This window comes from Hyperoodon ampullatus, assembly GCF_949752795.1.
Source record: "Hyperoodon ampullatus genome assembly, chromosome: 14".
In the NCBI taxonomy this organism is placed as follows: domain Eukaryota; kingdom Metazoa; phylum Chordata; class Mammalia; order Artiodactyla; family Ziphiidae; genus Hyperoodon; species Hyperoodon ampullatus.
This window is the reverse complement of record NC_136927.1, coordinates 23,410,188-23,433,084: the sequence shown is the minus strand read 5'-3', so window position 1 is coordinate 23,433,084 and position 22,897 is coordinate 23,410,188. Positions and strand designations below refer to the sequence as shown.

General features: G+C 62.7%; 1 protein-coding gene across 1 annotated transcript in view; it reads left to right on the top strand.

The window, feature by feature from the left end:
• Positions 1-22,897, top strand: part of PKD1 (polycystin 1, transient receptor potential channel interacting) — a gene marked incomplete at its 5' end in the record, with an annotated part of 47,888 nt that overhangs the window by 9,697 nt on the left and 15,294 nt on the right. Inside the window, 20 exons of the mRNA XM_079718317.1 lie at positions 7,211-7,282; positions 7,403-7,474; positions 7,560-7,729; positions 8,075-8,746; positions 8,845-9,028; positions 10,194-10,414; positions 10,752-10,867; positions 11,279-11,405; positions 11,749-11,996; positions 12,488-13,243; positions 14,090-14,221; positions 14,420-14,595; positions 14,814-14,947; positions 15,579-19,198; positions 19,427-19,576; positions 21,047-21,190; positions 21,279-21,558; positions 21,631-21,844; positions 21,926-22,097; positions 22,412-22,564. Of these exons, the coding sequence (XP_079574443.1) occupies positions 7,211-7,282; positions 7,403-7,474; positions 7,560-7,729; positions 8,075-8,746; positions 8,845-9,028; positions 10,194-10,414; positions 10,752-10,867; positions 11,279-11,405; positions 11,749-11,996; positions 12,488-13,243; positions 14,090-14,221; positions 14,420-14,595; positions 14,814-14,947; positions 15,579-19,198; positions 19,427-19,576; positions 21,047-21,190; positions 21,279-21,558; positions 21,631-21,844; positions 21,926-22,097; positions 22,412-22,564 (7,813 nt within the window). The remainder of the gene's footprint in view (positions 1-7,210; positions 7,283-7,402; positions 7,475-7,559; positions 7,730-8,074; positions 8,747-8,844; positions 9,029-10,193; positions 10,415-10,751; positions 10,868-11,278; positions 11,406-11,748; positions 11,997-12,487; positions 13,244-14,089; positions 14,222-14,419; positions 14,596-14,813; positions 14,948-15,578; positions 19,199-19,426; positions 19,577-21,046; positions 21,191-21,278; positions 21,559-21,630; positions 21,845-21,925; positions 22,098-22,411; positions 22,565-22,897) is intronic.

Here is a 22,897-nt window from a genome sequence, read left to right as displayed (position 1 = left end):
CTGTGCTGTCCTGCCAGAGGGAGGAGGCAGCTGCTGGCTCGGGCAGAGTGGTTACGTAACATCTGCAGGCGGCCTCTCCGGAGCCCATTCCCCCCAAGCCCTGTTTCCAGCGTGGCGGCCAGCGCCGGGTGGGGTGCTGGGCTGGGGCCTGGTGCTCGCCTCCACTGCTGACCACATGCGTCTGGAATGTGCAGATGTTTCCTTGGGGGCTCCGGCTGGCCCCCAGACCCCGCCTGGCATCTGGACTGGGGAGCAGGCACCTTGGCCACTCCCCCGCCTTGACAGAGAAGGAGACTGAGGCTGCTTGGGGCTGCAGGGCAGGGTCCTGGCTGATCTGCGGTCTCCGTTTCCTCAGCTCTAGGAGGCACTGCACTTGGAGCCACCCAGGGCTCAAAAACGACCCTCTCCTTGGCCTCCACCTCACATACCTCTTCCCACTCGGCTTTATCTAACAGCCCCCTCCCCATCTCTCCCTGCTGGGCCCTGAGGCACCCTTCCCTGCCCCTCTGCGAGAACTAGGATGTGAGCAGAGGCTGGATGCAGGGGCTGAGCCCTGTGTGGGGAGGTTGGGGGAGCCACCATTGTCCACAGGATGAGGGGCCCTCAGCACCTTCCGCTGGACACCTCCAGCTTGGTGGTGGAAGCAGGGGTTCTCCCCCACCCCCAGCTCCTGCTCAGAATAGGAAAGATGGAAGCCAGAAGGACACGCTCCCCCGGGAAGCTGGATGTCTGATTTGGAAGGCAGGGGGAGTTGGGGCAGACTCTGCTCTCCAGTGACAGCTGGGCACTGTGGGAAGAGGAGAAGGAAGGCCCAGGTGTGGGGGCAGAACAGGGGTCTTCACTCCTCCCCCAACACACTTACCTGTCTTGGGTCAGGAGAGGGAACAGGAGGGAACGGGCCAGGTATGAGAAAGCCCCCATCTCCATCCAGTGCTGTGGGCTAGCCTGGTCCCTGGTGCCTAGGGAGGTGACACGTGTCTTGTGCTGATGTGGGTGTGTGCCTATCCCCAGGTGGTGTGTGTGGTCCCCAGGTCACCTCTCCCCCTAGCTGGCCTGACCCCTCCAGCCTTGGGGTCCCTGGAAGTTGCTGGCTTGGGCCTTGGAGGGGTCTGGGAGGGTCCACATGGCCAGAGGGTGGACCCTGCTTGGCCTAGGACCTCTTGGGTGCTGGCTCTCTTCCCAGTGGGGGCTGGCCGCTGTGGTGCTTAGCCAGCCTCTGCTGCTTCTGCCAGCTCTGCTGGGCTCCTCGTGCTCCTTTAGGTGGCTCCCTGGGCTTGCTGTGTTCCCCACCACCCCGCTTTGTAAGACAGAGGGAACCTGAGTGGGGGGCAGGGCATCAGGGACTATGATGATGTCGGGGGGGGGGGTGCAGTGGAAACCCGAGGGGCTGGGGGTGGGGTGGGGCTGGCCCACAGCAGCCTTGGCATTCCCCCAGAACAGTGACCGCAAAAGCAGATGGAGGGACTTCCCTGGTGGCACAGAGGTTAAGAATCTGCCTGCCAATGCAGGGGATTGGTCTGGGAAGCCCTGGTCCTGGAAGATCCCACATGCTGCAGAGCAACTGGTCCGGGAAGATTCCACATGCTGCAGAGCAACTAAGCCCGTGTGCCACAAGTATTGAGCCTGCGCTCTAGAACCCGTGAGCCACAACTACTGAAGGCCGCGTGCCTAGAGCCCGTGCTCTGCAACAGGAGAAGCCACCGCAGTGAGATGCCCGTGTACCGCAACAAGGAGTAACCCCCACTCGCTGCAACTAGAGAAAGCCCATGTGCAGCAATGAAGACCCAATGCAGACATAAATAAATAAATTAAAAAAAATAAATTTGTAAAAAAAAAAAAAAAAAAGAAAAAGAATCCACCTGCTAATGCAGGGGACACGGGTTTGAGCCCTGGTCCGGGAAGATCCCACATGCCATGGAGCAACTAAGCCTGTGCGCCACAGCTACTGAGCCTGCACTCTGAAGCCCGCGAGCCACAACTACTGAGCCCATCTGCCACAACTACTGAAGCCTGCGCACCTAGAGCCCGTGCTCTGCAATAAGAGAAGCCACCACGATGGGAAGCCCGCACGCTGCAACGAAGAGTAGCCCCGCTCACCGCAACTAGAGAAAGCCCACGCGCAGCAACGAAGACCCAACGCAGCCAAAGATAATTTTATTTTTTAAAAAAAGCAGATGGAGATGTGGAAAAGTGGCTATTCAGGGCCTTGAAGCCAGGTGAGGACTCCACCAGTGTCTGCCTCCGGAGGCCCTCCTCCAGTGTCCTCTCTGCACCCCCGCCACACTGTTAGCCGTGGCACGCCCCTTACGGATGCTCCGAGGCAGCCCTGGCCTGTGGTGATGCACCTGGCTTTTGTCCTGGTTCTGCCTTCAGGCCGCAGGAGCTTTGCCGGGCAGGGTCTTTCTCTGCACCGTGGGCCCTGACCAGGCCCAGGTGAGTCCTGGGGAGAAGGGGCTCCCTGGGGCTGGGAGCATGGGGAGCACGTGGCCAGCACCCATGACGGGGTGAGGCTGTCTTCGTCAGTCGGGGGGAAAGCCTCCCGGGGGCAGCTGGGCCAGGCCAAGCTGGATAGAAGACTTAGCTGGGCCCAGGATGGCCAAGAGCCATGGGCCAGTAAGGCCAGGGATGATGGTGTCCCGCCAGGGTGGGCGTTGGCTGGGACACTGAGGTAGACCCGGCTCCCTCCTCCTGCCCTGGTTTTTCTGGCACCTCAGATGGCGCCCAGCAGCTGCTGCTAATGATGGATTTTCCAGAAAATGGGATGTGGAAAAACATTGTAGGGATTTTCCTTCTTTCCTCTTCTGCTTGAGGCCCTGGCTGGGGAGCTGTCCCTGGTGCCCCTGGTGGGTGTCTCATGCCTGCACTCACCCTTGTGTCCCACTGTCCCCCAGTCCCCGTCTCTGGATCATCTGACTGCCTAGGGCTTTTGCTTCTGGGCCCCTGCAGCTCTACTTCTCAGAGGCACAGATTCCACAGCTGTTCTCCCTTTAGCCTCAGAGGAGCCCCTGCTTGAGTCTAACTGAAGTTTCTCAGGGCACAGCCGTCCCCACTTGGTGCATTGTACTTGACATTGGGTGGAGTCTGTCTGCCTTTCCCTGGTCTCCTGGCCTGCCTCACCCCACCCCGGGGATGGTGTGGATGCCCCAGCAGCCCACCTCTGGGCACACATGTTCGTGTGCAGTGGTAGAGGGCCTTGGCCTGTACTGGGAGACACCATGTGTGTGTCTCTCTCTTTTTTTTTTTTAAAGCGGATGAGACTGTCCCAAATTGTTTATTAGGTAGGAGTTTTACAAGCATTGCTTCCGTTAGCAGTAACAGCAGTGCTGGAGAGCGTTACGCCTTCTCCAGGCTGCATGGCGAGAGCCTCACCGTGCTTTGGTGATCTGCTGGGTGTCAGGATTCCTTCTTGTAGCTTTATTGAACGGATCAATGAGGATAAACTCAAAGAATTTGTATGTGGAATCTTCGCCAACCATTGAGAATCCAGGGCTCTGCGGCCGTGCATTGGCATCGTGCTCACTCAGCAACAGACTGAAGGCTTTGAGCGAACTTCAGCGGTTTAACACAGTGATGCACAGGCGCCATGGGCTCCCTTAGGCCTGGGCAGCTGCAGCTGCCATGCCACACGCAAATCCCGTGTCTCCCATATCCTGCTGGGCCTGGTCTCCCAGTCTGTGCGCTGGATCGGCCGGCCGGGGTTGGGCGGGGCTGCTGTGGAGGGCACTGCGCACCCCGGAGGAAGGCCGACTGCTGCCTCCCCCACTGCTCTTGGCTTGCTTGTGAGCACCCAGCTTGGCTTACCCAGTGGCACCGCCAGATGGAAGAGGGAAGCTAGGCTCCGTTGTGAGGGGCAGAGGTGACCCTGCCAGAGGGTCCCGTCACTATGTCCCCTGACCCCCAAGGGCCTCTCTGCTCCTGGAGTTCCTGGGACCCATGCTCTGGGCATGGGCTCCCTGTCATGCAGCCTTTTGGGGGAAGGGACCTGCGTGCGCGTGCGCACACCCGCCAGTATCCAGATGGGAAACCCAGCTGCTCAGTGAGGTTGTCCGGGGCCCCTGGCTCGGGTGAGTCGGGCGGAGCTCTGGCCTTGAGCCCACTGTCAGTGGACAGTGCCGCTTCTTGGAGTGGAGGAGGCCTTGCCCTGACCCCCCTGGCTGGTGTGTCTGCTGGCCCCCCGTGCCCAGCCCCTCACCGTCTGCTCCCCTCTGAAGCCCCCGCTCTGGGTCCTGCTGGGCATCCTGTCTGTCCCCTCCTGCACCGACTTTCTCCTGCTTGAAGAGCAGAATGAAAGTGTGGGAAATGGAGGGGCCTGCCTGCTCTCAGGAGTGGAGTTATTACCGTGCAGCCCTCCAGCGCTTTCTTTAGAGTTTGAACAGTCACGGGGAGCGGGGGGACTGCATCTTGCAGCTGCATTTCTCCTGCCTCTGTGGCTAAGTGGGGATGTGAGCCACACCTGCTGACCAGCTCCTGTCACATCTCACGGGCGAGGGGAAAGACGGCTGTGCCTCGGGGCGTGCACGTGGCTGTTCTGGTGCCCAAAGCAGTCGGACTCTCAGGGCATGCGGCGTTACTGGGTGGCGCCCACACTGCCGTTTTGCACTTGTTGCCGGGATAGAGCCTTTGCCAAATCAGGTGTCCCCCTGGCCTGCACAGTCAGGCCACTGGTCAGAGCATCGATGGGGCTGCAGGTCCTCTGGGCTGAAGCCTCCGTCCCCATCTGATCCCAGCAGGAGTTGCAGCCCCAGCCCTGACCCTGTGGGACCCCCATCCAGTCTCAGAGGTCCCGCTGCTGGGAGGACCCTGCCCCTTGCAGCTATGTAGCTCTTTTGACTGTGCCCGAGGTTCTACTCACAGCCCCTCTTGAGGAAGCCCCCGATTCAGGGGAGAACTTTGGTCTTGCCCACCTTTGCCCACCTACTGCCTGTACCCTCCTGCCTGAGGCCTTATGATTTGGAGGCTGCCTGTGGCCTGCTGCCTCCCCAGGCAGGCTGCAGCCAGCATCAGCTGAGCACGTCATGTCCACATGCCGTCCACTCAGTGCCAAGTCTCCCGGTGGCTGCCCCCTATGCAGAGGGAGAGACCAGGCTCCCAGGGGTTAGCTGAGTGCGTCCACAGTCCCCCTTTCCTCACTGCCTTGGTGGGGGCCAGAGGGGGACAGGAGCCCCTTTGGGCCTGGCTTCCCTCATGTCACCTGCAGGCAGGTGGTGCCCCTCCAGAAGTCCCCCAGGTGGCCACCTGGCTGTGTTGGAAGCCAGGATCACGTGAGCAGCCCGACTGAGAACTGGCTCCCAGCCCTTGGCCCCCAGCCAGTATTTGGGTGTAGGTGGCCATGAGGCCCCATGTGGATAGCAGGTCCCCAGGAAGGAGCAGTGGTCAGGGCCTGGAGTGGGGGCCATTTCCTGAGCCTCATTCCAGAAGTGGTCCTGGACATTGTGAGCCAGGCAGAGGTATCATACCAGGCATTTTCCTGAGCCTCATTCCAGAAGTGGTCCTGGACATTGTGAGCCAGGCAGAGGTATCATACCAGGCATCCCAGCACCACCCCTGGGCATGGTCTTGGGGTCTGGGCTGGCACTCAGGCCCCTGGCTTCCAGGAGGGCCTTGTCTTCACACCAGCCAGTTCTTATTAAGTTCTTGCTGTATGTGGGGCAGCTGGAGAGAGCAAAACCCATTCCAGAGGGTGGCTGATGGAGCTGGGCTTCAGGACACCCCTCAGGCTGCCATGGGAGCACGGATTAGAGGGGCTGTGAAGGCTGGGTGGATGCCCAGGGATGGGGGTCTGGACCAGGCTGTGGCTCGGGTAGGGTGGGGGAGTCTGAATGTTTTAGGAGCTGGGTTGACAGGACCTGGAGACAGATAGGCCTGGAGGAGGCATTGACAGACCTTTGGCCTCTGTATGACTGGGTGGTCATCAGTGGGAAGGGCAGGCCTGGTGAGAGGCATTCTGGGGACATCAGAGGGCCAGAGTGACACCTGGAAGGGCAGAGGCTCCAAGGGTGGAAGGCCCAGGCCTAGTCAGTTTGGAGACTATGATGGGAGGTATAGACCTGTGGGAGCACAGGGAGGCCTGGGGGGAGTGGCGACTGGAGGTGTCCACTGAGTCAGGCTGGTCCGGGGTCCCTGACCAGGAGGTGGACTGGCTGGGTGACTGGCCTCCACCTCTATGCCGGGTGGGGAGGTAGAATTGTTGGCTAGAGAGTGTAACCTCGGAAAGACTTGCGAGGGGCTGGGGTGATGTAGTCATTGGAGTGTAGTCACTGGTGTGTCACCACCACGTCACCTGCACTGGGGGTGATGGTAGACAAATAGTGCTGTTGTGCTGTTTTCATTGGTGTTTCTCCAGTTGTTATGAGACCAGCGTTTTTCTGTGTATCTGTGACATTTGTATATGTTTCGTTAATCTTGTCTATTCTCATCTTTGGCCTTTTTTTTCCCCTGGAATAGCTTGCTTTCTTTATGGTTTGTTAACAGCATATGTGGAAAGGGGATTATGGGCCTTTAATCCATTATCTAAATTGCTAGTGCTTTTCCCAGCTTGTTGTTTGTTTTCTGATTGTATGATATTTTGTGTGGAAGTTGCATGTTTTTGTGCAGTTGGATCTTCTGGCTTTTGATGTTTTATTTCTGCTCATAGTTTCATTGTTTGAGCACCCGTGACTCTTCTGCCGTGTCTTGCACCATGTTCGGTTCTCTAATATGGTTCTGTTGCCCTTGAGGGCCTGCAATTACGGAGATCCAGCTCTAACTCTGGTGCCCAGACCCCAGAGACTTAGCACGGGCTGTCAGTACTGCTCTGCTATGGGGTCGTCCACCAGAGCCCCCTTCCCGTTTGTGTGGTCTGTGCCACATTCCCCCACCCTCCAGCTGGTAGCAGCTGGGCCCCTGGCCCTGGAAACCCCTGGGCTGCCTTGTGTGTTCTGAGCCCTGTGTGGAGGGGTGAAGCATGCCCTCCATGGTGCAGTCCTGCTGGGTGAGGGGGCAGGGGGTGGGAGGGGAAGGGGCAGGGCATGGATGGAGTGCTGAGGGGCCAGCTCTCTCCTGCCTCGGGCTCTCCAGATGAGAGTTCATTCAGGTCTTCCACCTCTGGTCCTGGGAAGAGGGAGCTCAGAGGGTGGGAGGCTACAGCTGGAGAGCATCTGAGGTGGGCCCGGGTGGACTCTGTGCCCTGCCTTGGGCCCCAGCACTGACCTGCAGCTGCTTTACTCTCTAGAGACGTCTCCCACAACCTGCTCCGGGCGCTGGACGTTGGGCTCCTGGCGAACCTCTCGGCGCTGACGGAGCTGTGAGTGTCCCCTCCAGGGCCGCTGCGGGATTCCACGCAGTGGGCAGGTGGCGGCTGCCTGCCACTGTTGCAGTTAAGGGGGCTCACATCAGACCTTGTCGAATCTCTCCTTTCTTCCAGGGACATAAGCAACAACAAGATTTCTACATTAGAAGAAGGAATATTTGCTAATTTATTTAATTTAAGTGAAATGTAAGTTTTGTTGGTTTTGGTGGCTGTCGGCAGCTGGGCCCGTGGCCCCCACACCTGCCCTCTGAGCCTGCCCCGCCCCCTGCAGAAACCTGAGCGGGAACCCGCTGGAGTGTGACTGTGGTCTGGCCTGGCTGCCGCGCTGGGCAGAGGAGCAGCAGGTCCGCGTGGTGCGGCCCGAGGCGGCCACGTGCGCTGGGCCCGGCCCTCTGGCCGGCCGGCCCCTCCTCAGCGGCCCCCTGTTGGACAGCGGCTGTGGTGAGTGCGGGTGGGCGGGACATGCTTGGTCCCTCCCTGCCGGGCAGCTTGGCCAAGCAGCCGGCGGGAACCCTGCGGTTTTCAGGGGTCTCCAGCCTAGGGTGGCAGATGGAGATCGGGGAACAGCTGCACGAGAGAAATAATTACAGGGCCTGAGACAGACTGACTGGGGGAGGGGTCAGGGAGGCCCTCTGGACCAGGGGACCATGTGGACGGGAGGCGGGGAGACCAGCCTGGGGGTGGGGGTGAGCGCCATGCAGCCGTTGGAGGGTCGGAGATGATGTGATCTGGGGTGTAGAATGGGGTGGGGTGCACCCTCGGGACCAGCCTGCCTGTCCCTTCCAGGTGAGGAGTACGTCGCCTGTGTCCCTGACGACAGCTCGGGCGCCGTGGCGCTGGTGGCTTTCTCAGCTGCCCACGAGGGCCCGCTGGCTCCTGCGGCCTGCAGCGCCTTCTGCTTCGCGGCTGGCCAGGGCCTTGCGGCCCTCTCAGAGCAGGGCAGGTGCCTGTGCGGGTTGGCCCGGCCTCCCAATGCCTCTTCGGCCTGCCTACCCTCTTGCTCCAGCCCCCCACTGACCCCCGCCCCCACCTGCCGGGGGCCCACCCTCCTCCAGAACATCTTCCCTGCCTCCCCAGGGGCTGCCCTGGTGGGGCCCCAAGGACCTCTGGCCTCTGGCCAGCCCGCAGCCTTCCACGTCACTGCCTCACTGCCAGTCAGCTCCACGCGCTGGGACTTCGGCGATGGCTCCCCTGAGGTGGACGTTGCTGGCCCGGATGCCGTTCACCACTATGTGCTGCCTGGGCGCTATCCCGTGACAGCCGTGCTGGCCCTGGGGGTCGGCTCTGCTCGGCTCTGGGCAGAGGTGCGGGTGGAGGCGGCTCCCGTAGCCCTGGAGCTCATGTGTCTGGCCTCTGTGCATAGCAACGAGACCCTGAAGCTTGGCGTCCGAAACCGTGGCGGCTCCGGCCTCGAGGCCACCTACAGCATCGTGGCCCTGGGCGAGGAGCCAGCTCGAGGTGGGGCCGCCCCGCCCCTGGGCCTGAGTCGGGGTGGGTGGGGCAGCCCTGGTCGGACCCACATCGATGCCCCGTCTCTCTGCCCTCTGACCCCCCAGTGGTGCATCCGCTCTGCCCCTCGGACACTGAGATCTTCCCTGGTAATGGCCGCTGCTACCGCCTGGTGGTGGAGAAGGCGGCCTGGCTGCAGGCACAGGAGCAGTGCCGGGCCTGGGCCGGGGCCGCCCTGGCCATGGTGGACAGTCCTGCTGTCCAGCACTTCCTGGTCTCCCGCGTCACCAGGTGCCTGCCCAAATGCCGCTGGTCCTCGGAGAGGCTAGGAGGTGGGGGGAGGTCCCCAGAATGCTGGGGTGGGGATGGAGCATGAGCACATTGGGGTGTCTGGAGGTGCTGTCTCCACCCAGCCAGCCTGGCTCTGGGGATGAGGAGCCATGTTGTGCCTGCGTGTAGCCGTTCCTATCAGCTCTCCTGGCACAGATGTGGACACGGGTGCCCACTGTGGGAGGTGCACCCCCGGCCCTGTATCCTGCCCCCACTGTCCCATGCTGGGCCCCTCCTGGCAGGGACAGGGGAGGTTCTGGTGTGACCACGGAGGCTGCGCTTCCTCCTGCTCCTCATGCTGCTCCCCTGCGAGTGGTCACTGCTGCCAAGCGCTGCCCATGCACAAGGAGCCTCTTGGACGCTCTGGCTGCCCAGGCCTGTGGGGGCATGTGCTCTGTAGTGGTCACCATAGGCGGCCCCGCCTGGTCTCTACTCAGCCCTTAGCACCTGCCATGGCTGGGGGGTGGGATGGGGTGGAGCCAGGCCCCCCTCCTCTCCCAGGGTCCCTGTGTGGGAAGGGGCTGATTGGACTGTGGGTCACCCTGGACTTCCCGAGGGGAAATCGAGGCCCAAAGCAGTCAAAGCCCTTGCCCAAGGTCACTTGGTTCCCAGGTGGTAATGCAGTCCCAGCACCCAGCTCTGACCACAGCACCTCAGCCACCCCTGCTGCCTGTCCCTCTGTCTGACCCTGTCCCAGTATTTGTCCCTGTCCTTGTATCTACAAGCCCTGCCTCCAGGAGGGTCTCTCTGCCCTGGCAGAGCTGTGGGGAGTAGCCTGTTTGGGGACTGATATGTGGGTGTCTTGGTCCCCAAATGCCACACCTGGAGCCTCACCTCCGGGCACACACAGGTCTACGTGGCCCTGGGCCAGAGTGAGATGGAGCCCCACGAGGGTCTCAGCTGGGCCCCTGGCCCCATGAGATGGGTGATTGGGTGGGCACTGGTGTGGGCCTTGCTTGCCAAGTCATGTCTGAGCCTCAGTTTCCCCATTTGGAAAGTGGGGACAGAGGCAGAGCCTGCCTGACAGGCTGCTCTGAGGAGGGTGCCCCCAGAGAGAGGGCAGAGGGAGGGGTGCTTATCTCCGGGGAGCCCCTGAGCACCTGCCCTTCCCTCTGTCTGCCTGCAGGAGCCTGGACGTGTGGATTGGCTTCTCGGCTGTGGAGGGGGTAGAGGTGGGCCCAGCGCCGCAGGGTGAGGCCTTCAGCCTGGAGAGCTGCCAGAACTGGCTGCCCGGGGAGCCGCACCCCGCCACAGCTGAGCGCTGCGTGCGGCTCGGGCCTGCTGGGCAGTGCAACACGGACCTGTGCTCGGCACCGCACAGTTACGTCTGTGAGCTGCGGCCCGGAGGTGCGCTGGGGCCCCTGGGATGCTGGGGAGCACCTGCTGCCCTGGCCCAGGACACCCCTCCTCCAAAGCATACAGGGTCCCCTGGCCACCCCGGGAACTCCTCCCATCCTGGCCAGGACAGCTGCCCCTGGCACCCCAGTTCATTCCTTAGCTGTTCAGTGTTTGTTAGGTGTTTGCTGAGTGTCTACTGTCCCGGACTGAGCCCACACTGGACAAAACAGGTGGAGGGAGCCAGGGGCTACTGCCAGGTGGTTCAGTCCCAGGTCTGGCCCTACCCTGGGCCCCCAACACACTCCTCGGCCTGGGAACAGCACCTCATTGCACACTTGCACCCCAGGCCCTGTGTGGGATGCAGAGAACTTCCTCGTGGGAGCACCCAGTGGGGACCTGCAGGGGCCCCTGAGCCCCCTGGTACAGCAGGAGGCCCTTACAGCCCCCCGGGAGCCCGTTGAGGTAGGCTGGCCTTCCAGGCTTCTTGCCCTGGCTGTTGCAGTTCTCTTTAAAAAACAAGAAGCCTTTTTCTGGGCCTTATTAACATTCTGTGTCCAGTAGAGTCAGTGCAGAGGGGAGTAGCACCCAGGCCTGGCATCGGGAGAGCCCTGAACGCTCCTGAGCCTTTTCTCTCAGTGCTTGGAGATTTTTTAGAAATGAAGATACAATTCCTGTTGCTCACAGATGGTTTTGACCTGATTTTTTTTCTCCTGAGTGACATTGTCTCCCATTGTGTGAAATGAGGCCAGTGGGGGCCTCTTGAAGGCCCATCTGGTGGCTCCTCCCCTCTGACCTGGTGGGTGTTCGGGCATCGGGGTGGGGCCGGCTGAGGGCCGGGGTCGGCGGAGCTGAGTGGCCCCCCTGCCCTGGCAGGTGATGGTGTTTCCTGGTTTGAGCCCGAGCCGCGAAGCCTTCCTCACTGCTGCCGAGTTCGGGACCCCGGAGCTCGGCGGGCCTGCCCAGCTGCGGCTGCAGGTGTATCGGGCCATGGGAGGAACAGGTGGGACTCCATCCTGGCAGTGGGACTTGGGGGGCTCGAGCGGCCTCTCTGCACTGTGGTGTCTGCTGGTCCCTTGCCCACTGGACTGGTCTCCAGCCTCAAGGTGGACAGAGTGGGGTCCACAGAGATGCCAACTCATGCTGGGGATCCCAAGGATGGGTTTGGTGGGGACTTGCTGGGGCTGGGGACTCGCCGGGGTCAGTCAGCTGGCCTGGTGTGGGGAGGGTTAGAGGAGTGATGGTGGGGGCCGGGTACACTGCCTGGCGAGACCTCATGTCGTAGCAGGGCGTCCTTATGATCTGTTAGCAAATTGGGGTACCTGACACCCCTCCTTTCCTTGCAGGGGCCCCAGGAAACAGCAGCGAGCCCCAGGGTAGGTCCCTGGAAAACAGGACTGAGCCCATCCCTACATGCACACCAGAAGGACACCCGTGCCCCAGATCCAACATCTGCCTGCCTCTGGACGCCCCCTGCCACCTTCGGGCCTGTGCCAACAGATCCACATCAGGGCTGGGGCTCCCTGGGGTCTCCTATGCATTGTGGAAAGAGTTCCTCTTCTCTGTGCCTGCGGGCCCCCCCGCCCAGTACTCGGTGTGTATCACTGGCCTAGGTGCCTTCTGCCTCCCCATCAAACACAAACAAAATGCAGATTATTCTGCACAGCCCTCCAGGTCCCCTAACTCACCCGCCTCCCGCCTCGGCAGTGCTTTCCTCCTCTGCCAACCGTGAGAAGCTCCCGCCCCAGGGCCTTTGCACTTGCCTTTTAAGGAGGACTCTTCCCTTCTCTGGGCAAGGCTGGCCAGTGTCCAGAAGTCCCTCCCCTGTCTGGGGAAGCCCCACCCCTGCCTGCATACTCTGTGCCCTGTGTGTTCTTCTGTCTCTCCCCATCCTGAGTGCCTTGGAGGCCCCTGTGAAGCCTGGTGGTGTGTGAGTGAGTGAGAAGTGTTGAGACCCCTGTAGGGGGTGACTCTGGGTTACCCCAGGGGGGTTCTGCTGCCCGCTGGAGCCCCTGGCCCAGTGCTGCCTACAGGCCCCTGACCCACTGTGAGGACCTGACACAGGCCCACCCCCCTCTTCTGTAGGTAACCTTCCACGGCCAGGACAGCCCTCTGTTCCCTGGTGACCTCATCAGCTTGCAGCATGATGCTGGACCGGGCGCCCTCCTGCGCTGCCCCCCGGCACCCGGCATCCCTGGCTCCGAGGCCCCGTACTTCTCCACCAACGTCTCAGCCTGGCTGGCCCACCTACCTGCCCAGCTGGAGGCGGCCCCGTCTGGCCCTGCCTGCGCCCTGCGGCTGCTTGTTGCCACAGAGCGGCTCACCCCTCTGCTGGGCCTGAGCCCCAACCCGGGGCTGCGGCGGCCGGGGCGCTATGAGGTCAGGGCCACAGTGGGCAACAGCGTGTCCAGGCACAACCTGTCCTGCAGCTTCAACGTGCTCTCCCCGGTGGCAGGGCTTCGGGCCATCTACCCGGCCCCCTACGACGGCCACCTCTACATGCCCACCAACGGCTCGGCCTTGGTGCTCCAGGTGGACTCCGGCACCAACGCCACGGCCACGGCACGCTGGCGTGGGGGCAACGTCAGTGCGCCCTTCGAGGCTGCCTGCCCTGCCACTGTGGCTGCCCTGGTGCCTGGCTGTGCCCATGAGGCCAATAGCACCCTGTTCTCGGTGCTGGCGCTGCCCGGGCTCAGCGAGGGCGAGCACGATGTGGAGGTTGTGGTGGAGAACGGCGCTGGCCGGGCCAACCTCAGCCTGCGGGTAAGGGCTGAGGAGCCCATCCGAGGTCTCCGCGCCACGCCCAGCCCTGAGGCCCGAGTGCTGCAGGGCGTCCTGGTGGTGAGTGTGGACCCCGCCCCCCGCCCCGCCTTGAGACAAGGTTCCTATGCAGAGGGGACAGTGGGCTCAGTGTCAGTTTCTGGGCAGGTCCTGTTCAATGGCTCCTCAGATGGTTCGTTAATTCCTAAGTTACTGGGAAGTCACCTGTGAAACAGTTGCTCTGAAAATGCTTCTTTTTGCTCTCACATTTCCTGCACGAATTGTCGAGCTCTTCACCCACCTCTGACCTCGCTGATCCTGGGTGTGTTTTCGGGGCCCTGCTGTGTTCCCACCTGGCTAAAGTGAGCTCTTTTTGAGGTTGGGGTCTGATGCCACCCGGCCACTGTCGGTGCCACTCTGGGAGGGGCTGTCCCTGTCCCTGTCTTGGGAGTACCCACCTCGCATAAGGCAGCCACCAGTTCTGCAGCCTTAGCACAGGGGCTGTTGGGCAGTTGTGTCCCCTTTCCCTGGCTTCCCTGTTCACACCTGTTCTATCAGGTGACTCAGGTAAACATCCAGAACCATGAGGCCCATTGAGACTCACGTGCCTTCCCAAATGGCACTGTGCTGTCCAGCTATGGGGGCCTGAGCAGGAGCCCTGGGATGGGGGTGCACAGACTGAGGTGGGTTGGCTTCTTGTCACGGGTGTTGGGTTTACTTTACAGATGAAGAAACTGAGGTACAGAGAGGTCAGGATGTAACCAAGCCCAGGCTCAGCCCCGCACTGTGTGGCCTCCTTAGCCTAGAGGGAAGCCCCATAGGGAGCTATGTCCAGGCAGATAGACGTGGGTTGAGGGCACAGTTGGTCCCCCAGAGACCCTGGGCTGGGGCAGGGCCATGGCCAGCTGACGCTGTGCCCTTCCGCAGAGGTACAGCCCTGTGGTGGAGGCTGGCTCGGACGTGGTCTTCCGCTGGACCATTGATGACAAGCAGTCCCTGACCTTCCACAATGTGGTCTTCAACGTCATCTACCAGAGCGCTGCCGTCTTCAAGCTCTCGGTGGGCGTGGGGTGTGGGCACAGGGTGGAGAGTAGGGTGGGGGGGGCGGGGGCTGGGCTGTCCGCTGTTCACCTGTGCCTTCTGTTCTGCTTTGCTCCCGAGGACCCCGTGGCAGCTGTGGGTGAGTGCGGGGAGGGGCTCTGTCCACGCTGCCCTGTGGCCGGCTGGTGGCCTGCTCACTGCCGCCTGTCCCCACAGCTGACGGCCTCCAACCACGTGAGCAATGTCACCGTGAACTACAACGTCACAGTCGAGCGGATGCACAGGATGCGGGGCCTGCGGGTGTCTGCGGTGCCGCCCGTGCTGCCCCCCAATGCCACACTGGCACTGGCGGCTGATGTGCTGGTGGACTCGGCCATGGAGGTGGCCTTTCTGTGAGTGTGCTGGGCCCCTGGGTGGGGCCCCAGCCTTCACCTCCTCATCTTTCAGGACGTGCTGGGTACATAGGACGTTGGGAGCAGCTGGGGGGCTGCAGCAGGGCGGGTGGTACCCTGAAAGGAGGTGCAAGGAAAGGGGCTACAGCCGGGCCCTCCCCACCCTTCCCTCCTACCCCCCTCCTAGCCTGCTCACCGCCTGCTTGCTGCCCTGGCAGGTGGACCTTTGGGGATGGGGAGCAGGTGATCGGCCAGTTCAAGCCTCCATACAACGAGTCCTTCCAGGTCCCAGACCCCACAGTGGCCCAGGTGCTGGTGGAGCACAACATCACACACACCTACACTGTCCCAGGTAAGGGGCAGGCCCACTGCCCTGCCAGCCTCCAGCTTGGGCGAGCCCTGCCCCGGGGACAGCCCCTCCCTGGGGGACAGCCCCCCTTGGTCCTGCCTCCCGGGATCCAGCCTGGGCTGATGGCGCAGGGCCCTCACTGGGGTGAAGAAGGGATATCCAGTGTTGAGGGGTGGACTAGGCCTCTGAGACCCATGATTCAAGTCTGCTGGCCAGAAACCGGACCCTTCTATCACCTCCTGACTCCTCTCCTGAGCCTTTTTTGGGGGAGAAGGGAAGGTTCCTTTTAGTCATTTTTGAAATTCCAGAAGCCCCACACACAGAAATGCAGAGTAAACAGTGGTTCCCCTATGATCTCAGCCCTTCACCTGTGCCTGCCCTGTCACCCCAAGGGCAGTCGTACCTGGAGACGGTTGCTCTTCATCTTTCTGCCTCAGCCCTGCGACTCACCCTGTGCTGAGAGCACCTGGGCCTGGGTCCAAGGGCGTTCTCTGTTCACGTTAGAACTGGGGCCCTGCTTTGCGCCTCACCCCCACCCCATGCCCCTGCCCACAGCACGGGGTTAGGAGGGGTTCTGCTGAGTAGGTGGTGGCGGTGGCCCCGGCCCCTTACCCATTCTGGGCCTGTCTGCCAGGTGAATACAACCTGACCCTGCTCGTGTCCAGTACCTTCGAGAACCTGACGCAGCAGGTGCCTGTGAGTGTGCGTGCCACTCTGCCCACCGTGGCCGTGGCCACGGGCAGCCGGGTCCTGGTGGCTGGCTGGCCTGTCACCTTCTTCCCGCACCCGCTTCCCTCGCCCGGGGGTGTCCTGTACACGTGGGACTTCGGGGATGGCTCCCCAGCTGTAACACAGCCCCAGCCAGAGGTCAACCACACGTTTGCCTCGAGGGGCGCTTACCACATCCGACTGGAGGTCAACAACACGGTAAGCAGTACAGTGGCGAGCATCAGTGTCCGTGTCTTCGAGGAGCTCCGTGGCCTGACCGTGAGCCTGAGCCCGGCCGTGGAGCAGGGTGCACCCGTGGTGGTCAGCGCCACCCTGGATTCGGGCGACAATGTCACATGGACTTTCGACATGGGGGACGGCACAGTGCTCGTGGGCCCTGAGGCCACGGTAGAGCATGTCTACCTGCGGGCGCAGAACTGCACAGTGACCGTGGGTGCGTCCAGCCCCACTGGAAACCTGGCCCGGAGCCTGCCTGTACAGGTCTTCGTCCTGGAGGTGCTGTGGATCGACCCTACGGCCTGCATCCCCACCCAGCCCCACGCCCAGCTCACAGCCCACGTCACCGGGGACCCTACCAACTACATCTTCGACTGGACCTTCGGGGACGGCTCGTCCAACACGACCGTCCGGGGAGACCCGACAGTGATGCACAATTTCACACACAGCGGTACATTCCCCCTGGCTCTGGTCCTGTCGAGCCACGTGAACAAGGCGCATTACTTCAGCAGCATCTGCGTGGAGCCCGAGGTGGGCAACATCACCGTGCGGCCCGAGAGGCAGTTCGTGCGGGTCGGGGACGCAGCCCGGCTAGTTGCCTGTGCCTGGCCCCCATTCCCCTACCGCTACACCTGGGACTTCGGCACCGAGGATGCCGCTGCCCGCGTCGGGGGCCCCGAGGCCACATTCACCTACTGGGACTCAGGTTCCTACCTGGTGACGGTCACCGTGTCCAACAACATCTCAGCCGCCAACGACTCGGCACTCGTGGAGGTGCAGGAGCCTGTGGATCTCACAGGCATCAGGGTCAATGGCTCCCACGTGCTGGAGCTGCAGCAGCCCTACCTGTTCTCTGCTGTGGGACGTGGGCACCCCGCCACCTACCTGTGGGAGCTGGGGGATGGCAGGCGGCTCCAGGGCCCTGCGGTCACCCACGCCTATAGCAGCACGGGCTGCTTCGCCGTCAGGGTGTCCGGTTGGAACGAGGTGAGCCGTGGGGAGGCCCAGCTGAATGTCACCGTGCAGCGGCGTGTGCGGGGGCTTAGCGTCAACGCCAGCCGCACAGTGGTACCCCTGAACGGCAGCGTGAGCTTCAGCACCTCCCTGGAGGCGGGCAGTGATGTGCACTACTCCTGGGTCCTCTGTGACCGCTGCACGCCCATCCCTGGGGGCCCCACCATCTCCTACACCTTCCGGTCTGTCGGCACCTTCAACATCATTGTCACGGCTGAGAATGAGGTGGGCGCGGCCCAGGACAGTATCTTCATCTATGTCCTGCAGCACATCGAGGGGCTGCAGGTGGTGGGCGGCGGCGGTAGCTGCTGCTTCCCCACCAACCGCACGCTGCAGCTGCAGGCCACAGTCAGGGATGGCACCAACATCTCCTATAGCTGGACCGCTCAGCGGGACAGTGGCCTGGCCCTGGCTGGCAGCGGCAAAGCCTTCTCGCTCACCGTGCTCGAGGCTGGCACCTACCACGTCCAGCTGCGGGCCACCAACATGCTGGGCAGCGCCTTAGCCAACCGCACTGTGAACTTTGTGGAGCCTGTGGGGTGGCTGGCCGCCGCCGCCTCCCCAAACCCGGTGGCTGTCAATGCAAGTGTCACCCTCCGTGCTGAGCTGGCTGGTGGCAGTGGCGTCACTTACACCTGGTCCCTGGAGGAAGGGCTGGGCTGGGAGACCTCAGAGCCATCCACCACCCACACCTTTCCCAGCCCTGGCCTGCACCTGGTCACAGTCACGGCCAAGAACCAACTGGGCTCAGCCAACGCCAGCATTGAGGTGGCTGTGCAAGTGCCTGTCAGTGGCCTCAGCATCAGGGCCGGTGAACTGGACTGCAGCTTTGTGGTGGCCAGTTCCACCGTGCCTTTCTGGGGGCAGCTGGCCTCGGGCACCAACGTGAGCTGGTGCTGGGCCGTGCCAGGTGGCAGCAGGCATGGCCAGCACATCGCCGTTGTCCTCCCAGACACTGGCACCTTTTCCATTCAGCTCAACGCCTCCAATGCGGTCAGCTGGGTCGTGGCCACACACAACCTCACGGTGGAGGAGCCCATCGTGGGCCTGGTGCTGTGGGCCAGCAGGAAGGTGGTGGAGCCCGGGCAGCTGGTTCACTTTCAGATCCTGCTGGCCGCTGGCTCGGCCGTCAGCTTCCACCTACAGGTCAGCGGGGCTGGCCTCGAGGTGCTCCCTGGGCCCCACTTCTCCCGCAGCTTCCCCCGGCTCGGGGACTACACGGTGAGCATCCAGGCTGAGAACCATGTAAGCCGGGTGCAGGCGCAGGTGCGTGTCTCGGTGCTAGAGGCCGTGGGTGGGCTCCAGGTGCCCGACTGCTGTGAGCCGGCCATCGCCACGGGCGCCGAGAGGAACTTCACGGCCCGGGTGCAGCGGGGTTCCCGTGTTGCCTACGCGTGGTACTTCTCGCTGCAAAAGGTCCAGGGGGACTCGCTGGTCATCCTGTCGGGTCGCGATGTCACCTATACCCCCGTGGCCGCGGGGCAGTTGGAGATACACGTGCGAGCCTTCAACGAGCTGGGCGGCGTGAACCACACGCTCATGGTTGAGGTCCAGGACGTCATTCAGCACGTGGCGCTGCGCAGCAGCCGCTGCTTCACCAACCGCTCGGCCCACTTCGAGGCTGCCACGAGCCCCAGCCCCCGGCGTGTGGCCTACCACTGGGACTTTGGGGACGGGGCTCTGGCAGAGGACACGGAGGTTCCCTGGGCAGCTCACTCCTACCTGCAGCCTGGGGACTACCGTGTGGAGGTGAACGCCTCCAACCTGGTGAGCTTCTTTGTGGCGCAGACCACGGTCACCGTCCACGTGCTGGCCTGCAGGGAGCCCGAGGTGGATGTGGCCCTGCCCCCGCAGGTACTTATGCGGCGCTCCCAGCGCAACTACCTGGAGGCCCACATTGACCTGCGCGACTGCGTCACGTACCAGACTGAGTACCGCTGGGAGGTGTACCGTGCCACCAGCTGCCAGCGGCCTGGGCGCATGGCCCGGGTGACCCTGCCCAGTGTGGATGTGAGCCGGCCCCAGCTGGTGGTGCCACGGATGGTGCTGCCTGTGGGCCACTACTGCTTTGTGTTCGTGGTGTCATTTGGGGACACACCGCTGGCACGGAGCATCCAGGCCAATGTGACAGTGGCCCCTGAGCGCCTGGTGCCCATTGTCGAGGGTGGCTCCTACCGTGTGTGGTCGGACTCTCAGGACCTGGTGCTGGATGGGAGCAAGTCCTATGACCCCAACCTGGAGGACGGTGACCAGACGCCACTCAGCTTCCACTGGGCCTGCGTGGCCTCGACGCAGGTCAGCCACATGGCGGGGCAGTCGTCCTCCTGATCCCCCTTAGGTCGTTTGTGTGAATGAGGCTGGCAGGCTCTTGGGTCCGCTTGATATGTCTGAGTGCCTGGTGGGCTCGATCCCAGCAGGGGGAGGGGTCTTCCCCGCCGTCCCCGGGCCAGGCTCTAATTGGAGGCAGGCCTAGGGTCTCACCCCCGTGCACCCCCCCAACCCCGGCCCTGTTACGGACTGCAGAGTGAGACTGGCGGGTGTGCGCTGAACTTCGGGCCCCGTGGGAGCAGCGTGGTCACCATCCCCCGGGAGCGTCTGCAAGCCGGTGTGGAGTACACCTTCAACCTGACCGTATGGAAGGCAGGCCGCAAGGAGGAGGTCACCAACCAGACGGTGGGTGCTGCCCTGGCCCAGGCCTGGGTGGAGCTACCGGCCCCCAGGGTGGGGGGGACTGCCAGAGAGGCTGAGTGCACAGGGTCCCTGCCCGTACATAGTACTGAGTACCCCTTTTTTTTTTTTAATTATCTTTGGCTGCGTTGGGTCTTTGTTGCCATGTGTGAGCTTTCTCTAGTTGCGGTGAATGGGAGCTACTCTTTGTTGCGGTGCGCAGGTTTCTCATTGTGGTGGCTTCCCTTGTTGCGGAGCACAGGCTCTAGACATGTGGGCTTCAGTAGTTGTGGCACACGGGCTCAGTAGTTGTGGCTCACAGGCTCTAGATAGAGCACAGGCTCAGTAGTTGAGGCACATGGGCTTAGCTGCTCTGCGGCATGTGGGATCTTCCTGGGCCAGGGCCCGAACCCGTGTCCTCTGCATTGGCAGGCGGATTCTTAACCACTGCACCACCAGAGAAGTCCCTGAGCACCCATTTTTAAGGTTTTTTTTGTTTTTTTGTTTTAGTGCTTCTAGAAGCTATTGGTTTTAAGTCATTATTACTCTTGATGCTAATTCTACTTAACAAGATGCTCCTCTGGCATTGCTTTATTCCAAAAAGGCCATAGCTGAGCACAAAGCTTAGAGGTACAGCACAGGCCCTAGTGGTTTGTGAGAAATTCACTGTCCCCGCAGCACTGAAGACCAACAGCGAGAAGACACGTCCCTTCCCCAGAGCATGGTGTCCCCTCCCTGAATGGGGAGGGCCTGTTCTTTCCTGTGTGTGGAGCACGCTCTCTCTCCCAACCTAAGCCGCCAGGTGGTCAGGACCACGTATGCTTGGCCCCATGGCACCACTCCTGCTGCTGTAACAGGAGTGGGTGCATCAGGCCCTGCTGGTGCCCTGGATGGGGTGTCCGTCCCCCGTGCCAGGTTTCTGCCCGGAGTGACTGTCTGGGGCTGATGTGGGCCCCGCCCCCAGGGCAGAGAGCAGTGGGAGGCTCAGATGGGGCTGTGCTGAGCTATGCTTGTCCTCACGCGGACACTCGTCCATCCGTACCTTCATGCCTCTGTTTATCCGTTTGTGGCCGAGCACCTGTCGAGTGCCTGCTGTGTACCAGGCCCAAGATCGGCCCGGGGTGCTGCAGAAAATAAGCCCATCGTGGTCTGCACTTCATTAAATTCCCTCCTCCCCCTATCCTCCTCCCCTGTCTCTCGCCAATCCTAGGAGTCACAAAACGACATAAATATCCGGGGTGAGGGCTGAGCTCATGGCCCCACAGAACCTGGGCTTTGGGCTGATTTAGGAGTTGGCTGGGTCTGAGAGGAGCAGGTGGGAGGATGGCAGGGGCAGGGGCCCTGCTCTTCCATGGGTTTCACTACCACCCACCACACGGGGCAGACTCAAGGGTCTGGGCCTCAGGAGCAGAGCCCCAGTCTGGAGGCTCCTGGCCAGGGTGGGCATGCCTCTCTCTAATCCTGCCCGGCCTCCAGGTGCTGATCCGGAGTGGCCGGGTACCCATCGTGTCCTTGGAGTGTGTGTCCTGCAAGGCGCAGGCGGTGTACGCAGTGAGCCGCAGCTCCTACGTGTACCTGGAGGGCCGCTGTGACAACTGCGGCGGGGGCTCCGAGCGCGGGGTGAGCAGGGGGCCCCCAGTGGGGACCAAGGGTGGGGGGCCTGGGGGAGACCTGCCCCTGAGCACCTGTGATCTGGGTGCCCCCTCAGCTCTGGGCCGCGCGCAGCTTTAGCAATGAGACACTGGTGCTGGACGAGACAACCACGTCCACGGGCAGTGCGGGCATGCGGCTGGTGGTGCGGCGCGGCGTGCTGCGGGACGGCGAGGGCTACACATTTACGCTCACAGTGCTGGGCCGCTCGGGCCAGGAGCAGGGCTGTGCCTCCATCCATCTCGCCCCGAACCGCCCTCCACTGGGGGGCTCCTGCCGCCTCTTCCCGCTCGAGGCCGTGCGCGCCCTCACCACCAAGGTGCACTTCGAGTGTGTGGGTGAGTACGGCCGTGGGGCCCTGGTGATGGGGGGCACGTGGGGACCCCGCTGATGCCCTGGGGGGCCCACAGGCTGGCAGGACGAGGAGGACGCGGGTGCTCCACTGGTGTATGCCCTGCTGCTGCGGCGCTGTCGCCAGGGCCACTGCGAGGAGTTCTGTGTCTACAAGGGCAGCCTCTCCACCTATGGGGCCGTGTTGCCGCCTGGCTTTGCGCCCCACTTTGTGGTGGGCCTGGCTGTGGTTGTGCAGGACCAGCTGGGTGCTGCCGTGGTCGCCCTCAACAGGTGAGCCTGTGCCCGTGAAACGGCCTGGCCGGGGGTGGGAGGGGGGCCCGCCACCTGTTCATCCACAGCCTCTGCCCACAGGTCTCTGGCCATCACCCTGCCAGAGCCCCCCAGAGAGTCCCCCGACGGCCTCCCAGATCTCACGCCCTGGCTGTACAGCCTCACAGAGAGCACGCTGCCTGGGCTGCTGCGCCAGGCCGACCCCCAGCACGTCATCGAGTACTCACTGGCCATCATCGCTGTGCTCAATGAGGTCAGTGCGGCCGAGGAGCCCCTCCTGCACTGGCCTCTGTGCTGAGGGTGGCCCAGACCCCCTCTCCTGACCAGGGCCTCGGCACCACTCCTGCTCCCAGCAGCACCCACTTGCGGGGCCCTCCCCAGTGCCAGGCTGCCTCCTCCTCGTGCCCCTAGCCCCCACGTGGGGTCCTGGGGAATACCCCTTTGGCCCTTGACACAGGGCTCGAGTCGCCACTGGTGTTAGCCAGCGGCCGAGATGCCTGCCCTTGGCTGGCCTGCACTGTGGGCGGGGCTGCCCATCTCCTGCTGATGGCTCCCCTGTGCCTGCAGTACGAGCAGGCCCTGGCCATGGCGGCAGAGTCAGACCCCAGGCGGCAGCTGCGCGCCCAGATACGCAAGAACATCACTGAGACCCTGGTCTCCCTGCGGGTCAACACCGTGGACGACATCCAGCAGGTTGCAGCCGCCCTGGCCCAGTGCACGGTAGGATGAGACACAGGCCCTGCGGCAGCCCTGGACCCCCAACCCTGACGACCCGAGAGCTCCTTTCCTAGCCAAGTCTGTGTGTCCACGTGCCTGTTCTCAGCTGTCCCAGTGTGAGCCACGGGTGCCCCCCAGGGTGACCCTGCAGGGGTCCAGGGCACAAGGCCCAGGTGTGGGGGCGGACGAGGCTGTTCTGTGCTCTTGCCTGTGGGCTTGAGGTTGCACCTGACCCCGCCACCCTCGCCTAGGACTCAGCAACCGGGCAGGGCTGGGCTCTGTCTTGACGGCGGGGGGGACTGTGCTCAGGGTGGCAGGGGATTGCTGCCCAGGCCT